This window comes from Cebus imitator, unplaced genomic scaffold (genome assembly GCF_001604975.1).
Source record: "Cebus imitator isolate Cc_AM_T3 unplaced genomic scaffold, Cebus_imitator-1.0 Scaffold537, whole genome shotgun sequence".
Classification (NCBI taxonomy): Eukaryota; Metazoa; Chordata; class Mammalia; order Primates; family Cebidae; genus Cebus; species Cebus imitator.
In genome coordinates, this window is record NW_016107852.1 from 2,100,632 (window position 1) to 2,120,261 (window position 19,630).

General features: G+C 39.3%; 1 protein-coding gene across 1 annotated transcript in view; it reads right to left on the reverse strand.

Annotated features, from left to right (window-relative positions):
* Positions 1-17,071: 17,071 nt before the first annotated feature.
* The window catches only part of PARM1 (prostate androgen-regulated mucin-like protein 1), a 133,079-nt gene continuing 130,520 nt past the window's right edge, over positions 17,072-19,630 (reverse strand). Inside the window, exon 4 of the mRNA XM_017514818.1 lies at positions 17,072-17,412. Within this exon, the coding sequence (XP_017370307.1) occupies positions 17,391-17,412 (22 nt within the window). The 3' untranslated portion in view covers positions 17,072-17,390. The remainder of the gene's footprint in view (positions 17,413-19,630) is intronic.

Sequence of the window (19,630 nt, forward strand, 5' to 3'; positions counted from 1 at the left end):
TTTCCCACCTTGAACCCATTCTCTACATCACAGCCAAAGTGAGTGTAAATCAGAGAAAGGAGGAGCAAGTTGGTGGAATAGAGAGCTCCACTGATCATCTCCAATGCAAGAACACCAAGTTAACAACTATGTGCACAGAGAAAAGCATCTTCATAAGAACCAAAAATCAGGTGGGCACTTGCCTTATTTTAACTTCATAACGCTGAAAGAGGCTCTGAAGAGATAGATAAAACAGTCCTGAATCACTGACATTGCCCCTTCCCTCCCCTTGGGCAGCAGTAGAGTTGGGCAGAGAGAGTTTCTGGGCACTTGAGGAAGAACACAGCAAATGTGAGGCACTGAACTCAGTGCTACTCTGTTAGAGCAGAAAGCAGAACCCAGACCAGACTCAGCTGATGCCCACCCACAGAAGGAGCATTAAACCAACTCTAGCCAGAGGGAAATCATTGATCCTAGCAGTCAGAACTCAAGTGCCTACAAACCTCACCTCTGAGGGCCAACAGGCTCTGGTTCTCTAAGTAAACTTGAAAGGCGGTCTAGGCCATAAGGACTGCAACCCTTAGATGAATCCTAGGGCTGAACTAGGCCCAGAGACAGTGGACTAGGGGGCAAGCAGCATACTAAGACACCAGCTGGGGCAGCCAAGTACTAGTTTCAACCCTCCCCTAGCCACAGGCTACATAGCTCATGGCTCCAAAATAGCCCCTTTCCTTCCGCTAGAGGAGAGGGAAGGGGAGGAGAGGGGAGGGGAGGAAGAGAACTCCAACTAATGGCTCTGTATGGAGGTGGAGCTTCTTGGGAGAGAGTACTCTATGTGGGGGCTGGTAAGGTGCACAGTATGGCACATGCTCTAGGATCATCTTAACTCCTTTACATGTTCAGCCACATATGCTCCAACTTAAAACAGATATTTTGGTTTCCTTTTAAGTTAGTAGTGGAATGAGACACAAATACCCCTTGGGGGATACTAGATGTTCCCAATACATTGGAAAGACCACATTTTAGAACTATAAAAGAACAAAAGTCTTCAGTAATACAGGCAATACTACAAGAACCTTGAGGGACTGCAATATAAATCTCTCATATGTCACACAAATGTTTAAGTGTCTAATTAATACCAAAGCTACCCCAGGCACATAGAATATTGACATACTTGTGATTGATGCAATGGCTCACAGTTCCCAACAAGAAGGAAATTGGGTATGACGGTTGAGCACTAAAGGTCCTGAACACTAAAGGTCTGGAGTCCGAAAGCAATGCATTTGAATTCTAGTTCCTGATTGTTGCACTCTTTGGCATCTTACAAGCAAATTCTGAAAATTAAGGCTCACAGAGGCTATCTGAAAAAATAAAGATAATATTGGGGATCAAATGAGGTAAAGTATACAAAGGACTTGGCCCATCTAATAACACTTTAATAAATGAAAAGTGAGCTGATGTTATCATCACCCTCTTTCCTTCCCTCCCTCCCTCCCTCCCTCCCTCCCTCCCTCCCTTCCTTCCTTCCTTCCTTCCTTCCTTCCTTCCTTCCTCTTCATCTTTCCTTTGGCAGATTCTCCATTCAAGGACTGTGCCAATTATTTTATTGGGGTGTTTATCTTATTTTTAAAATCAAGTTCTTCTTAACATAGAAATAATTTAAATACCTGTCAATATGTTGAAAATATATTTATCCAAGTAGTTGCTATTATATATATATTTTCTTTCAGTTGAGACAGGATCTCACTATGTTGCCTAGCCTGGACTTGAACTTCTGTGCTCAAGAAATCTTCTTGCCTCAGCCTCCCAAATAGCCAAGACTGCAAGTACATGCTACTACACCTAGCAACTTTCTTTTTAACCTTATAATATTTTAACATGTAAAGTTTATTTATTTATTTAGCTTTTTAGTTTTTTTAAATTGTACTTTAGATTCTGGGGTACATGTGCAGATCATGCAAGATTGTTGCATAGGTACATTCATGGCAAGGTGGTTTACTGCCTCCATCCCCCCGTCACCTATACCTGACATTTCTCCCCATGTTACCCTCCCAACCCTCCCTCCACTGTCCCTCCCCTAGCCCCTCCTCAACAGACCCCAGCATGTGATGCTCCCCTCTCTGTGTCCATGTGTTCTCCTTGTTCAACACCCGCCTATGAGTGAGAACATGCGGTGTTTGATTTTCTATTCTTGTGTCAGTTTGCTGAGAATGATGGTTTCCCGGTTCATCTATGTCCCTGCAAAGGACATGAACTCATTGATTTTTATGGCTGAATAGTATTCCATGGTGTATATGTGCCACATTTTCTTTGTCCAGTCTACCATTGATGGGCATTTGGGTTGGTTCCAGGTCTTTGCTATTGTGAACAGTGCTGCAGTGAACATACGTGTGCATGTGTCTTTATAATAGAACGATTCATAGTTCTTTGGGTATATACCCAGTAATGGGATTGCTGTGTCAAATGGAATTTCTCTTTCTAGGTCCTTGAGGAATCACCATGCTGTCTTTCACAATGGTTGAACTAATTTACACTCCCAATAAGTGTGTAAAAGTGTTCCTGTTTCTCCACATCCTCTCCAACATCTGTTGTCTCCAGATTTTTTAATGATTGCCATTCTAACTGGTATAAGATGGTATCTCAATGTGGTTTTGATTTGCATTTCTCTAATGACCAGTGATGAGCATTTTTTCATATGTTTGTTGACTTCATATATTTCTTCTTTTGAAAAGTGGCTGTTCATATTCTTTGCCAAATTTTGGTTGGCTTTGTTTGTTTTTTTCTTGTAACTCTGTTTTAGTTCTTTGTAGATTCTGGATATTAGCCCTTTGTCAGATGGGTAGATTGCAAAAAACTTTTCCCATTCTGTTGGTTACCAGTTCACTCTAATGATTGTTTCTTTTGCTGTACAGAAGCTCTGGAGTTTAATTAGGTCCCATTTATTGATTTTGGCTTTTGTTGCCATTGCTTTTGGTTTTTTAGTCATGAAGTTCTTGCCTATGCCTGTGTCCTGAATGGTTTTGTCTAGGTTTTCTTCTAGGGTTTTTCTGGTGTTAGGTCTTATGTTTAAGTCCTTAATCCATCTGGAGTTAATTTTAGTGTAAGGTGTCAGGAAGGGGTCCAGTTTCTGCTTTCTGCACATTGCCAGCCAATTTTCCCAACACCATTTATTAAACAGGGAATCCTTTCCCCGTTGCTTGTTTTTGTCAGGTTTGTCAAAGATTAGATGGTTGTAGATATGTGGTGTTGCTCCCGAGGCCTCTGTTCTGTTCCATTAGTCTGTGTCCCTGTTTTGGTACCAGTACCATGCTGTTTTGATTACTGTTGCTGTGTAATATAGTTTGAAGTCTGGCAGCATGATGCTTCCAGCTTTGTTCTTTTTGCTTAGGATTGTCTTGGCTATGTGGGCTCTTTTTTGGTTCTATATAAAGTTTAAAGTGGTTTTTTCCAGTTCTGTGAAGAAGGTCATTGGTAGTTTGATGGGGATAATGTTGAATCTATAAATTATTTTGGGCAGTATGGCCATTTTCATGATATTGAGTCTTCCTAACCATAAGCATGGAATGTTTTCCCATCTGTTTGTATCTTTTCTTATTTCCTTGAGGAGTGGTTTATAGTTCTCCTTTAAGAGGTCCTTTACCTCCTTTGTTAGTTGTATTCCTAAGTATTTTATTCTCCTTGTAGCTATTGTGAATGGGAGTTCACTCTTGATTTTGCTCTCTGTTTGTCTGTTACTGGCATAAAGGAATGCTTATGATTTCTGCACATAGATTTTGTATCCTGAGATGTTGCTGAAGTTTATTTATTTTTAATGGATATATTAATCAATTTCCTTATGTTTTTTTGCCTTTGTATTTATGCTTTAAAAACCTTTCCTGGACTGAAATTACATATATATCCATCTATTTTTTTCTTACAGTTCTAAAATTTTTAAAAAATTGTCTATTTTATTCAACTCTTGTGTGGAAAGACCAATCCAGGTATCCATCATTATCACTGCCACCTTCTGAGCAAAGAGTCGTGTTTAGCTTCTTGTGCAGATTTCCATATACTCTATCATGTGACTCTACTTATCTACTCTGGCTGCCACTGAATCAGCTAGATGTGTGTACCTTTCCCAAGAGAACCAGTCTGCAGGGAACCAATTTCACAGGTCATCAGCTAGGAGGCTCTGAGGTGGCCTTGCATGGTAGCTCTGTCCAAATGCAAATGACTGGACACAGAAGTTTCTTTTATAATTTGCCTTGGAATTATAAACAAAGATATGGTTGGTTAGTAGCAAAAGGATATGATGAGAAAATGCATACAAAATTCCCATGAGACAGAGAAAATCATGAGTAAGCAGAAGATATGAGTAAACAGAAGCTATAAAACAGAGAATATAAAGTAGTTAGCTTTGTGATAGCACTAGGAGTGTAGAAATTGAATGGAAAGGTGCAAAGTTATCTGCTATTGAGGGTAAACAATAGAGTAACATTAGATGTAGAATTACTTTAGATTGCAAAACCAAAGACTTGAGAGATATCAAAAATTCAGTCAGATGTCACTTTAATATTTGTAAGATATTTTTGGTCTTACTAAACGGAAAATAAAAGAATAGAAATTCATCAAATTCAGAGTGCTTTATAGTTACATGGAAACACATTTGCATGTCTTAAAATCCAAAGATTGAAATCAATTAGATGAAGCCACCTACAGATTCTAACGTAACTTGAAGATTCACAATAATATGAGCAAATCTAGGGTATATGGGTTATGTGGCTTTCTCCTTTAAATTTTGGAGCCATTGATACAGCTATAAATAGACCCCTCCCATCAGTGTAACAGACAAGGATCTAGTCCCATCCTGGACTGATATCTTCTGATTATTGGGAAACTTCAGCAAACTAAGAAGACAATGTCCTCCTCCTAACTTTTTGGGATGACGTATTTACTTCCTTAGTGAGTATGCTGGATATTCTCTTATTCACTGTTTACTCCTTAAGGTTCACTCTCTTTTCCTCTCTACTCTCCTTTGAGCCCCCAGGAAGCTGATATGTAACAACTGGGTATAACAGGCTTTCTTGTTTTCTGGCCTCCAGAAGTTCAGAGTGTGACAGAGAAGAGAGGGATGAAGTATTTGTTTCCTGTCTTTCTATATGTCAGGCTTCAGATTGGCAGTGGCTGTGCTCCCCCACTCAAAGCCATGGCTCCTGTCAGGAGACCGCCTGGCAGCTCCAGGTCTTACTGCATTCTGATAAATGCCCCATTAGACCTAGATATGGTATCTGATCTCTTTTTGCTACCCCTGGGGTTCTTTGCCATTACTGTTGGCTTCCACCACATTTTTGCCAATACTCTTTTTGCTAAACTTTTGTCCATTACCCTGTCTGAATGTGCCATCTGTGTCTTATGAGCACCCTAATGGATTACATAATTGCTATCAAGAGGGGTCTCAGAAATAAGCTATTAAAATGAGATTTTGGAATTGAGTGTCTCACTTATTTGATGCAAAGATAAATAATCTTTTTTTTTTTTTTTTTTCCAGCTGAGACACTGGTAATCCATGGTATGTGGTGTTATGATTACTCATAGGATCATCAGTAGTGGCATAGAATGGAGTGCAGGTGGAGGGTGAGGGGTTAGGAGATCAAGCTGTCTAATTCTACTGGCATCCTTTATTGAATAACCCAATTCATTATTTTATATTTAATATTTTAAATGTTTCTTTACTGATTGAAAGTCTTGTTTATCATAAACTAAATTCTTTAATGTACTAAAGTCTGTTTCTGGGCTATTTATTTTGTTTTATTTATTTGGGTAAGTCTCATGGGATCACTTAATTTTATTGACCCTTCCTGTAAGTCAAAGACATAACACTGGCTCATAATAATAAAAGCTTCTACTTACATAGCATTAATTTGTCCCAGGCACTTTTCTAAGTGTGTTATATATATTAACTCATTCCATCTTCACAACCACTTTGAATAGAAGGTGTTGTTATCTATGTTTTCCACGTGGAAAATGAAGCACAGAGAAGTTCAGCGATTGACCTCAGATACTACTGCCAGAAAGCAGAGGAGCTAGGATTTCCATTTAGAAAGTCTGGATCCAAAGTCTGCAGTCCTACCCACTATGCTGTACTACCTCTAACCATTAGGAAGCATTTCTTTTTCTGGTGACTAAAAAGATACAGTTCAGGCTTCTGATAATCTAACTTATGCAGCCTAGAAAAATTGATAGTTATTATACTCAGACTGTGTCATTCAATTAACGTTTCTCAAGTAATCTTGTAGTTACTGTCAGATTTTATCTGTATCAGCCTAGCAAACAAAATCCAAAACATTTTATACATGTCCATTTTTTCTACTATTGAGTAGAAAAAATTTTTATATTTTTGAGTTTTTATATTATTTTTATATTATTTTATATTTTTATAAAATAATTTTTATATTATTTTTATATTATTGAGTTAGCCAAATAAATTCAATTTTTTTCTACTGCTGGTTTCTCACAAATTATGACTGGCATCTGTATATCTGTGAAGGTTCTACTGCATTTCTGGATTATCATTATATAATTATAAGAGATGACAGATTGCGCTGATGAAGGCTATGATGACACATGATTAAACAGGATCTGTTCTGACTGGGCAAAACTCTCTTCAATATCCTGGTCTATAAAGCAGAAGTGAGAATAACTGGAACTGACTCATAGCATGGGTGTGAATATTAGATTAAATTAGATTCTGTGGGAGCAATTAATGGTGTCTGGCATGGGGTACGTCTTCATGCAATATTAAGTTGAATCTAAATTTAGTTGAATCTAAATCATTGTTTGCTATGGTTATTATTATGGCCACGACTAAAGTAGAGAGGAAATGAGGAGTTCCACATATTCATTGAATGCTTTCCATAGTCTAGGTACTATGCTTGGTGGTTACATGCATATAATTTTATATCATGGAATTAGTAAGTACTTTTATAAGATTACTTCCCTATGAGGTATAAGGCCTAAAATTAAGTTCCAACATTTTACACTGCCTTTACATCTGGTGAAATCAGGGGACTAGAGGGTCTTGAATGTCCCAAGCACAAGTTCTCCCCACTCTTGAGGATAAGGTCTCCAACCAGATAGCCTTCTTAATCAAAGGGACCAGGGGCAGTTCCTACTTATCGTTGAATAGGGATTTCAGTCACTGACAGCCTGTAGATTTATTCAAAAAAGTCACGTATCTTCCCACAGGAAATAGGGGGCAGCTCACCCTTTTGATACTAAAAAGTCTGCCGCCCATAGTCCTCAGTTATTGACCCTATTCCTGAGTGAAACCTCTCTGTGGCCCAGGGAAGTGTGCAGTGTTTCTTACGCCACTGTGTGCCGTGAGTATATGTACTAATAAACAGCTGTGATCACATCGGTTCAGTGTCAGGTGTTATGTGTTTGGCCGTCCCCATAACTCTAGGGTGAGAATCCTTTAAACAGCAAGGTGAAATAGAAGGCTGTCAAACACTCTAGGAGAAGAAATTGATCTGAATGAGTCCCACTGAATTCCTTAGATCACTGCTTCTCAAACTTTAATGGGGATCTTGTTAAAATGCCCATCTGACTCAGAAAGTTTAGAGTGGGACCTGAGATTCTGTATTTCTAACAAGCTCCCTGGTGATGCAGCTGCTCCTCCAACTTCATATTGAATAACAAGCTCTAAGAGACAGATTCTAGCCAAGGGAGAATGGAACATTCACTGTGTCACTCATTAATGATCTTTCAGTCATCTAAGAATCTGCAGTTCACAGAATGGCTGGTAGCACCCACCAGGATCTGGGATATTCCCCCTGAGAAATAAGAAACTCACCAGGATCTGTGTAAGATGTTAAGACAGAAAAATCTACTGGAACTAGAAGAAAGGAAATGCTTAGAAGTCATATGCACGTGGGAGAAGAGTTACTTACTAATCTCTACCACTCTGTGATCAAAGAGTATTACCATTTTAAAGAAAGAGATATTCGTGCTCATAAAGCTTATCATTGGACTTCTTAGCATTAAAGAACTTGGCTTATTTCTATTAGTTTTCTAGTAAGGTTCATTGGGAAAAAATATCTGTTTGATTCAGAAGGAGGAATTATTTATGATGTATTGCATAGCAGTCTAATAACAATCATGCCAGAATCTTCTCATTAAGAAGGACAGGAGGAAAGGGAGAGAAGCAGGAGAGGGCGGAATGGAATAAAATCTTGTTACTTCCCGGAGGCCTGACTTCAGTGACAATCCAAAGGCAGAGGCCCCATAGAAGTCCTTCTGCTCCTGGGAGACAGTACAGTACATATTAGATTGGCCTTATGCTTAGCAGACAGGCCTTGATGCTAATTTCTCTTGACCTTCTCATGTGATTCTTGTCAGCTTGGCCCTCATTTGTTAAGCTTGCTTTAATTATGTAGATAATGCTTCATTATTTTTTATAAAGGAAGCAGCAAAGGAAATAATTATGCAAATGAATGAGGTGTGTTGTTCGCTGAGGAGTTGTGGGCTAATTGGGCACTGGTACAAAAATACCATTGCCAAATACAGTGCTGCCAAAAAGATTCCCACCAATCCTTATTTCAGATTAAATATACCAGTGCCTACAGAATAAATGTCCAAGAAGATAAAATGCCCTGAGAACTCAGATAAGGCCAGTTTTTCTTGCTAAGGTTGAAGGCATGTCTTAGTTGGCCAAGGTGAAGCTTCTCCTAGCAACAAGTTTGGCCTTTGGTTGTTGCCAAATGGGAATAATTTGTGTGTTGAACCTAGTATTATTTCCCTTTGTCTCTCCTTTGGAATATCTCACTCATTTATTCATTTTGCCTATTTTAATTCAATCTAGTTAAAATCTTTACCTAGGCCATTTATGTGTGATTTGGCTCTTTCATACCTTAACTCAGGTCAGCTCTCATTGTCACCCTATTTCACCCCACTGTCTGACCCCTAATTCTGTTTTAGTAGATTAGGTCAGGAATAGATATCCTATGCTTCCATGTTATGCTGTTTCTCTCTCAGGGCATTTATATTTGAAATTCATTGCTGTTGTAAAATGACCTAAGCTACATTGGTCGTTTATAATTATCATGTTTTCTCCAGAACTTATAACCAGTAGGGATATTACACTGAAGGCAAGTTTCAAAACAGGTTCTGCACAACAAATACCAAGCATGCACAAAAACTGTCACACAGCTTGTTCTGTTGGCAGAGTGAAATCTTAGCTTCTTAAGCACCCAGACTCGCCCTTAATTAAAGGGTTTATTTGACACACGTGAAAATATTCTAGTAACAAGAATCAGCTAAACTTCTAATCAGGATAAAATACTAAATGGTAGGACCCAAAGAAATAATAAGGTCTAGGGCATTATTTCAAAAGATGTAAGGCTATTAGGTTTGCTGAATTCCTATATGTGTTTATTGCAAGATTGGGAGTGCATATACAATATTTTTAGCCATTCCATACCACCGGAAGATCACGTATTTGACCAAAGAAAAATTGTCTATAAAATCCATTGTACTAAGTAACAAACCTGCTGTTGATCAGATATTAAGGTAACTAGCCTTCTGATAGCTGCCTGCTGAGTGTAGATTTTGATTAGTCTTTCAAATGCTAACTAAGCATCCTGGGGTTTGTATTTTCGATTAGGATCATTCAGATATTAATCAACCACCTTTAAGAATAAATTAAAATGCCCACCTATTGATAAGCACAATCTGTGAAGTATTTAAAGTAAATTGCAGACAATGTAGCAGTTGTTAAAGCTTGCAAGTTAATGTCTGACTTACTTGCTGAAATGCAAGCCCCATGGAGGGGGTGGTGATTTATTCACATCACATACTCAGATTCTGCATGGTTCCAGACCTGCAGCAGGTGACCAAGAAATGTTTTTGGAATAAATGGAGATCATCTGACATCCTCACTTCTTTGCTTCTCAAGTCTCCCTTTGGTTTTCATTTTCTTCTATTACTCTTCTTTCTTTCTTCATTTCTCTCTTTGTCTCTCTTGTGATTCCCCTCCACCCCCTTCTTTTTTCATTTGTGTGGGAAACTCATGTGGCTTTTAAAAATTTGGGGGCATATATTCTGCTGTTGAAGAATTAGGATGTTTGAAGACTTGTTTTATTCTGAATTGGCCACTTGGAAGCTTTATACTTTTATTTTGTTTTTGTCTGTAAAAAGATAGCAGTAGTACTTACCTGGAGGCTGTGAGAATTTGTGGATTGTGTTTAGCATGCTTAATTCTTCTTTTCCCTCACTCTTCTGATTTGGCCCTAGATCTGCTTCACTAATAACCTGATTACTTGAATTTCCTTAACCATGATGTCATTCATTTCTTTCTCCTATTGGTCTTGAGAGTGCCTGTAAGGCTGGTTGCCTAGAGGGGAGTTCGGACACACCCATCTCCCTCCCTGCTTGAAAAAATTACCTTATTAGAATATGCCCATCATCTAGCTCCACCTTGGAAATCCCTTCTGCACTCGGCACCTAGCCCCACCCTTGGAAATCCCCTCTGCACTCAGCACTTAGCCCGCTCACCGGAAATCCCACCTACCTACCAATAGCAGCTCACCCCTTCCACATCCTGTTTCTCCAAATCCAGTCAAACCCCTTCACTTCCTATAAAACCCCACTCCTGAGAGGAGTCAAGCCCGACTTCCCTGGCCCCTCTCCCTGGGACCATAGAACCTCACCCAGGAGCTGAATAAATTGGCATCTAATTTTCTTGTGCTGGCCTCAGTTTCCTCATTTTTAACTCGGCAATAAACCTACAGAGAATAAACTTTACAGTGCCAACGCAGTGTTTTCTTTGTTGAGTGTGTATATGTAATGTGAAGTAGGTGGCCAGGGGCTGGCAGGCCAAGGAGAATGCTTTGCTGCACTTACCATCCTCTTCTAGCTGGGTTCTCTTAGACAAGCCAGTTCATCTCTTTCAGCTTTTGTTTTCCTATCTGTAAGAGGAGGTTATGATGTCAACCTCACATAGAGATAGTTAAGGATAAAATGAGATTAGTGTATGTGGAAGACATTCGACCCAGATCAATGTTCAACAAATGTTGATGAAATAATCCTTTCTAGCCAATTGTCACATCAGAGTTCAACCAGGAAGCTGATATTTCTGAGCTATGGATATGAGATTTATTATAGGAATTAGACTCTATACAATTCTGGGAGGCTGGGGAAGTGAAATGAAGGGTGACTTGAAGGATCAGAGAAGACATAAATCTGAAAGCCAGGCACATCCAGCCACCAAAGTGAGACCAAGGGAGAGCTCATGGAGAGGTCCATGGGGCAACTATTGCCTGTTTGGATCCACAACCCTGTCTGTTAATGGATCTGGGATCTCTTAAACAGCGGGGGGAGTGGGCAGGAAGAACAACTTGACATTGAGTGGAGGAGGGTGACAATAATGTGGACCCCTGTGGCACCTGCATCTGTCTGACACCACATCCAAGGATGATGATATTCAGAGAATAATGGCTGCTGTTTTATTTCCATTTTCCAAATCTATGCAAATTCCACATTTGACAAATATAACTCTGTTTAATATACAGGATAGGTATAAGGATTCTAGGAAACGTAGTTTCAGCTTTTCCAAGTTGACGCAGAACAGACCACCATACCAATACTTTCCCATTTACAGCTAACTTCTTTTGGTGTTGATTTAAACTACTCCCCACCCCCACCAAGGAATTCTGAAGATCACACTTTAACTGTGACTTAAGTTTACGGAGTTATATAAAGTAGTAGTCTAAAGAGGTTCAGGATCCCTACTTCTCATGTACAGTGCAATCTCACACAAGAGAAGGATTTTAATGTAATTATATATTAGTTTCCTTACAAATAAGAAAGGAAGTTTTATTGATTATAATTTGGGTTTAAATTTCACATATACAGTATTACTTGTCAGGTTCTTTATGGTTTATTCATTGATTTATTATTTGTCTTCTCCCATTAGATTTAAAGTTTTATGATACTAGAAACATTGTCACTCTTGCCATCTTTTCTGGGAGCCCCTTGGGGCTCTGGTTCGAGAGGCCTGGACTCTTTTGAACCTGTGTGTCTGTATCTCTGGTGGACCCAGAGCACCCATGGGTAAAAAACTGAAGTAACGAGTACCATCTCCCACTTGTTGAGGAGAAATTAAGTGTTATGGTTCTTGGTTTTTAAAGGCTTGGTCCTTGCATTTTTCTTAATAAAATTTGCTTCCTTACTTGAGGCTAATAGCACAACTGTGACACTGCTTACTTTAGTATTTTAGCGTAGGTTAAAAGCATTAATCTTCTGCCTTGTTAAGCATGTGGGAAGGAAAGGTGAAGGATATGCTGGCATTGCTCTCAAAGAATTAAAAATCTAGTGGGTTTAGGGAAGGGGGAGAGTACAATTATAAGATGACTTTGGCCTCTGAAGGAGAACATGGCCAATTCTTGGGGAGGTGAGGACAAAAATTATGAGAAGTAAATTTGAGGGGATGCCTTCAGTGGTCAGCCTTCTAAGATTTCATTAAGCAAAGAAAGTGGGTAGTGTGTTTATTCCCAGTAGAGGAAATTCGAGGAGATCTGAACATTGAATTAATCTTTTAACAGTTCTGGTTGAGTGAACTGAGAAGTTCAGTTCTTATTTTAACAAACTGAAATCTAGCAAGGATAGATAGAGGAGAAGATAGAGAACAAGAAAATAGAATGTTTGTGACAACAAACAGGTAAATCATAAGGGGGTGAGGTCTACTTTAGTGTCTCCATTGATCCCCTGGGGGCCCTCTAACCCCTTTGCATCCAGGCATCTGCGACCTTATGCCACCTGTGCTTGCTCCCCGGCTTTCATGTTACACCTTGGCTCAGCAGGACTCTCTTTCTCCCATTGAACCTTACCTGCTGTCTTAATAAGTTCAGGCTGCTATACAAAATGCCATAGACCAGATGGCTTATAATCAACAGAAATTTATTTCTCATAGTTCTGAAGGCTGGGAAGTTTCAGCTCAAGGCACTGGCAAGTTTGGTGTCTGGTGTGGGCTCACCTCATAGGTGTCAGTCTTGTTTGTGTCCTCACGTGGAGGAAGGAACGAAGGATCTTTCTGAGGTCTCTTTTTAAAACAGCATGAATCCCATTCCTGAGGGCTCTACCCCCATAACCTACTGACCCCCCAAAGACCCCACCTCCTAACACTACCACCTTGCAGGTGAGGATTTCAACAGAGTAATTTGGGAAAGACACAAACATGTAGATTGTACTTCCTATCTTTATCTTATTCTTTTGGGGCTCTTTTGCTTATTAAATCATATTTTTACCCAATCACTATTATCATTAGAGTGTCTTACATTTGTAGAGTTCCTTTAAAGATTGCTAAATGCTTTTAAGTATATCATGTCATTTGATCAACTTATTAAAATGAGTTAATATCTTAATAAGTTAGTCCTCTAGGTAACACATTGATATATTAACCACTGGAAATAGTACCATACTCCCCCAAATATCTTAGATTTGCAGAGTTCTTTATACTTGACTAAGTGTTGTTACCTCTGTTATTGAAGAGGCTTTAGAGTATTGAAAATTGGGCACTGGCGTAGACTGGTGGGAAAGATTTATCTTAAGACAGAGGGGCCTTTTAGGTCAGGGCCACCACACTGCACAACCCCAGAGAGTACCACTTGCACTGTGGACACTGGGAAGGGCACCTGGCAGCTGTGCAGGGCACTTCCTGTGAATGGCCAGACACAGCAGCTTTGTTTGTGGCCTTTAATTCACCCCCTCGGTTCTGCTGCCCATGCCCAAGAAGATGGCTTAAACCTCCTAGCCAGTAATAGGTTAGGTTGGGGGTTGGGTGGAGGTGATCCTGACCCTTATACTTCTCAAGATGGAATAACTGAAGGTTCCACAATGCATCTTTCTTCCCTCAGCTTAGGGACAGTCATAAAGCGATGGTCCACAGAAAATTTTTTTCTGAACATTCAGAGTAAACCTCCTTGGAGTTGGGATTAAAGCAGAGGTCAGAGATCATAAAAGTACACAAAGTACAACAGGCTTTATTTTTAAAAATATGTACCCCTCTCTGGTAGGCAGCTGTCATTTACAGCTCAGTTACTATGCTTATGTTGCCTAGGACCTGCACACAGGCTGCTGTGATTTTCAGATTAATTTGCACATGGTAGTCTAGTTTTAGACATAGTTTGTTTGAGTGCCAAGCACTGGCTGCCAGGTGCCCTTCTCTTTTGTTTTGTTTTTTTTTCTTTCTTTTTTTTTTTTTTTTTTTTTGTGGCTTAAAACAACAGACATTAATTTTCTTACAGATCCAGAGGCCAGAGTCTCAAACTAAGATGCTAGCAAAGTTGGTCGCTCTTGCAAGCTTGAGGCAAAATCTGCTCCATGCCACTTTCCTACCACCTTGGTAGTTTGCTGGAAATCCATGGCTTTCCTGGGCTTCTTGATGCCCTGTCTCACATGGCCTTCTTCCCTGTGTATCTATGTCCAAACTTCCTTCTTGTAAGGGCTCACACAAATCCAGTGTGACCTCACCTTAACTAATTACATCTTCAAAGATCCTATTTCCAAACAGATTAGATTTCCATTCTGAGGCTCTGGTGGATGTAAATTTGGGAGGTATAGAAGGAAAAAGGTGTGTAGGCAAGATCTAGGGACTGCAGAAGTCTTCCCTTCTTTCCTACCTGCTGGTGCTCACCTTGAACATGCATTTTAAAAGCAATAGAACAGAGTGAGTTAGGCTCCGGGCCCTCAGTCAGAGCATCTGCATGCATATCTCAGCACTGCCGTGTGAAGTTCTACTTCTTTGCTTCTGTCTCGTCACCTTCTAAATGGGGATAATGATAGTCCTCACTTCAATGGATTATTGTGAATGCTACCTACATTATCAATGTGGAGTGCTTAGAACAGTTCCTGGCACATGGTTTGTGCTCAATATATGTTACCAGCTGCTGCCTATATTTTTTCTTTTAAATATTTTCAACTTTTATTTTAGATACAGGAGGTACATGTGCAGGTTTGTTACATGGGTATATTGAGTGATGCTGATGTTTGGGATATGAATTCAGCCATCCGGATAGTGAACATAGTACCAAATAGGCAGTTTCACCCATGTGCCCCTCACTCCATCCCTCCCCCTCCAGTAGTCCCTGATATATATTGTTCCTATCTTTATGTCCCTGTGTACTTAATATTTTGCCCTCACCTATAAGCAAGAACATGCAGTATTTGGTTTTCTGTTCCTGTGTTAATTTGCTTAGGATTATAGCCTCTGGCTACGTTCATGTTGCTGCAAAAGACATGATTTTGTTCTTTTAATGGCTGTGCAGTATTCCATGGTGTATATGTACCACATTTTCTTTATCCAGTCCTCCATTGATGTGTACCTAGGTTGTTTCCATGTCTTTGCTATTGTGAATAGCACTGTGATGAGCATTCGAGTGTTCGTGTCTTTTTAGTAGGATGATTTCTATTCCTTTGGGTATATATCCAATAATGAGATTGCTGGGTCACATAAAACAATAGTTCTGTTTTAAGCTCTTTGAGAAATCTCCAAAGTGCTTTCCACAGTGGCTGGACTAACTTACATTCCCACCAACAGAGCATAAGCATCTCCACAGCCTTGCCAGCATCTATATGATTTGAATTTTTAACAATTGTCAAGGCCCCTTCTTATTAATCTTTCACATCAAAATGGTATTTTCAGAACTTCCTGGTTCTTCTGCTAGACACTCGCTGTGACGTTTCTGCTTCAGAGGCCCAGGAGTTCCACAAGGACTCTCGAGAACTTTGGTTGTCCTAGCAGTTTATCAAGATGTCCTCAGAAAGTGTGAGTTTTACAGGAAAGAGCAATGACGATTTTCTCCATATTTATTTTACATATTTGCAATGTAAGATTAATTATAGGCTTTTGAGAAATTCTGTTACATCCTAACAAACCAAAATGTTCTAAAAGTGTTGCTTCTGTCAAAATACCATGTGGGTCAGCTATTTCTGCTGACATCTGGCCCATCTTCATTACTGTGCTCATGTTAGGTTTGAATTTCAAAAAGTGTTTGTAATCACTGCTCCAGACACACACAGATTTTGTCTCAGGCTACATAAGGAACAAGAATAAATGGCAAAAGCAAGGTTTCTTTAAGCATTTAGGCATTCCGTCTTTCCCGAATCTCAATTTGCCTAGTAAGGAATGCAGGAGCAGGTGACATTTTCTTCAGATGTTGTTGGGAAACGTGGAGAGTCACAGAGATAACATAATACATTTGAGCAGCCATGCAAGGCTAGGGCAAATGAATGTACAAGTAGCAGACGCTCCTCACAAATTCTTACATGAAAGCTGTCTGTAAAGACACCTCGTTTGAGGATGGTTTTGAAAGTCAGAAGGAAGTAGGCTCTGTGGGGTGTGGGAGTCTAACCCTCCAATCCTTGCTGTCATCTCCTTGGCCAGATGGCCATTGTAGCATCCTCTATCTGTCCACAAATGTTTTCTCTGAACTTTAACCCCATAGTCAATTCCTGCCAAAACTCAACAAATGGTTATTATCTGATATTACTGAGGTAAAGATATATGGAAGTTATCTTAGTGCCAATTTATTCCCAGAATCTTAATCAATGTCATTCACACTACATGCATGACACATTTGAACCTTCACATCAGTAACTCTTTGCTTTACAGTTTGTGACATGCGCAAGCTCTTTATCTAGAGAACCTAAAACATCTCTAGTTGCATCTAAACTGGAGGTGAGGTCTTTACAATTTTGCAGATAAAATCTGGCAAGTTGAGTATTTTCCCCCAGGCTCTCTCTTCCATTGTGTTATTATTTATATTTGTTATTATTCATATTTTTTATTTTGGTTGTTGCATGATATCCTGATGTTGCCAAAACGATTCAAAGCCTTAAAAGGATTTACTGATGTATAAACATAATTAAACAATAGGAACTGTGAAATTCCACAAACTGGGACAAGTACATCCATGGGAATAATGATTTTACACAAGAAAAAATATAGTATTAGAAAGCATAACAATATATACCTGAAATTTGAGTGTTACTGGACTGACAATTTAATTTTCCCTTATAGTGTATTGTCCTTTTGGAAAAATGACATGGAGCCATTGTAGTCTTTTTCAAACAAAGTTTAATAATATACCCACGAGGGACAATTTCTGCTGCACATAAGAAATAACCCCAATTAACAATGACTTGAGATTCATTTCCCTTTCTCAAAGAAGTCTGGGGTTAGGCAGTCAGTCGGGGGTTGGTGTAGTGGCCCCATGATGTCATCAGAGCCCAGGCTGTTTACTCTTTATTCCACCTTCTTAGTGTGTGGCTTCTTTCTTACCTTTACTTCATAGTCAAAGATGGCTGCTGGAGTTCCAGGCAACACAGTCTTACTGTAGCCAGCAGTTTCAAATAAGGATGGGTTCACCCATTGTCCTTCAAGGAGATTTCCTGTAGGTCCTAATACAAACACACCTATTTATATCTCATACCAGGATGCAGTCACATGACAATTCTAGCTGTAAGGAAGGTGGACCAGTAGTCTTCCATCTGAGCATCACAGTGTCCCTCCTAAATTTGAGGTTCTGATACTAAGGAGGAAGGGAATATGGGCATTTTACATCAACTAACAGTTTCTTCCACAAATGACCTCCATAACAAACTGATTTGTTTCCCAAGGATAAACAAAAAAGGATGCTTTCTAGTATAATATCAATAAATTTTATTGCTGAAGGTGAAGAGACCAAAATGGAAGTATAAAGTCGTACTACTTATGACAAAGAATTAGTACTTATTACATAAATCACAAGAATCTTATAAAATTGTCACAAAGTTAATGATAAATATGTTTAAAGATTATTGGTAAAATTCCTTTATGAGTTGGCTCCATTGTGCATTGCTCAATATCAATGAAATGGAATGTGGAAGCAGCTACCATCATGAGAGGATAATAATGGTAAATATTTTAGTCAGCAGTCCTATAAAACCACAGGGATTTAGAGTTTTAAATTAGCTCCTGACATTTGTCAAGTTATATGTGAAGGAAAATTGCTTGATAATTTTTTGTCTGATCTATTCCTGAAAACCCATGATATACATGTTTATTCTTTTAGTTAGGAATAACTTTGTAAATCATGCTGTATATAGGAAACATACATGGAGATTAATACAGAAGAAGAATCAGCCATGTTTATCTCAGGTAAAAGAGATTCTGTTGAAATGTGAAATCACGCACCATTTTATTTACATGGAATAGTTGGTGGTCAGGTGGGCCACAGGTTTTAATTTTACAGGGAATGGTGAAAATTGTAAATATAAATGTGGTTACCTAGTATTTTATGTTCAATGCATTATTCAAAACATTGGACAGCAAGTAAATCTACTGATGGAAGGTGGAGCACAGATAGCCGAGGCATGTGATGGTGATGCAGTTGTTGAACATTTTTAAAAAATTTATTTATTATACTTTAAGTTCTGGGGTACATGTGCAGATCGTACAAGTTTGTTACATAAGTATACATGTGCCATGGTGGTGGTTTGCTGCACCCATCACCCTGTCATCTACATAGGTATTTCTCCTAATGCTACCCCTCCCCAATCCCCACACCCCCCTGCTATTCCTCCCCTAGCCCCCTAACCCCCAGGCCCTGATACGTGATGTTCCCCTCACTGTGTGTGTGTGTTCTCATTGTTCAACACTCACTTATGAGTGAGAACATGTGGTGTTGGTTTTCTGTTTTTGTGTCAGTTTGCCGAGAATGATGGTTTCCAGATTCATCCATGTCCCTGCAAGGGACATGAACTCATCCTTTTTTATGGCTGCATAGTATTTCATGGTGTATATGTGCCACATTTTCTTTATCCAGTCTATCATTGATGGGCATTCAGGTTGGTGTTAAACATTTTAATAGTGGTGAATTAGATAATATGCAGCCAACACCTTGACTTTGGCCTTGTGAGCTCTTAAACAGAGAATCTAGTTGAGCCTGCCTGGATTTCTGACCTACAGCACTGTTAAGAAATATATGGGTGTTGTTTTAAGCTGCTGTGTTTGTGGTAATTTTTTATGTAACAACAGAAAATTTAACACAAGTTGTTCTAGAAGTTGGGAGATAAACACTAAGAAAATTCAGGGGCTCACAAGATTAATGAGATTTTTGGTCTAATAGTCTGAGGCACACTGAACGTTCCCTCCAAAGTTAGGAGAATATTATTGCATCTTATACTTTCCATTACCTGGGAGGAACACAATGCTTCATAGGCATCTTTGATTTATAGAGGCAGCGTATTATACACTTAAGAATAATGTTTCAACCCATTTACCCCTGACATATAAGACTTCCAACTTTGTGTGGGGCTCAGTCTGTGAGACCCTTTCTGCACTGGATTGACGCATATTCCAAATATGGGTTTGCCTTTTCTGTCTGCAGGGCTTCATCCAACACCATTAAGCCAAGGACTTAGAGTTTGAGCTATAGCATGGGACCCTAATAAAACTACAATGGACCAAGACACCCATTATATAGCAAAGGAGGTGCAGCAGGGGGCGTATGGCCATGGTATCCACTGATCCTATCAAATATCCCACCACCTAGAGGCTACTGGACTGAAAGAGACTAAAGCAGTTTGTCAGAGGCCCAGCTGACATGCTGTCTTGGAAAGGCTGCCTTGTGCAGAA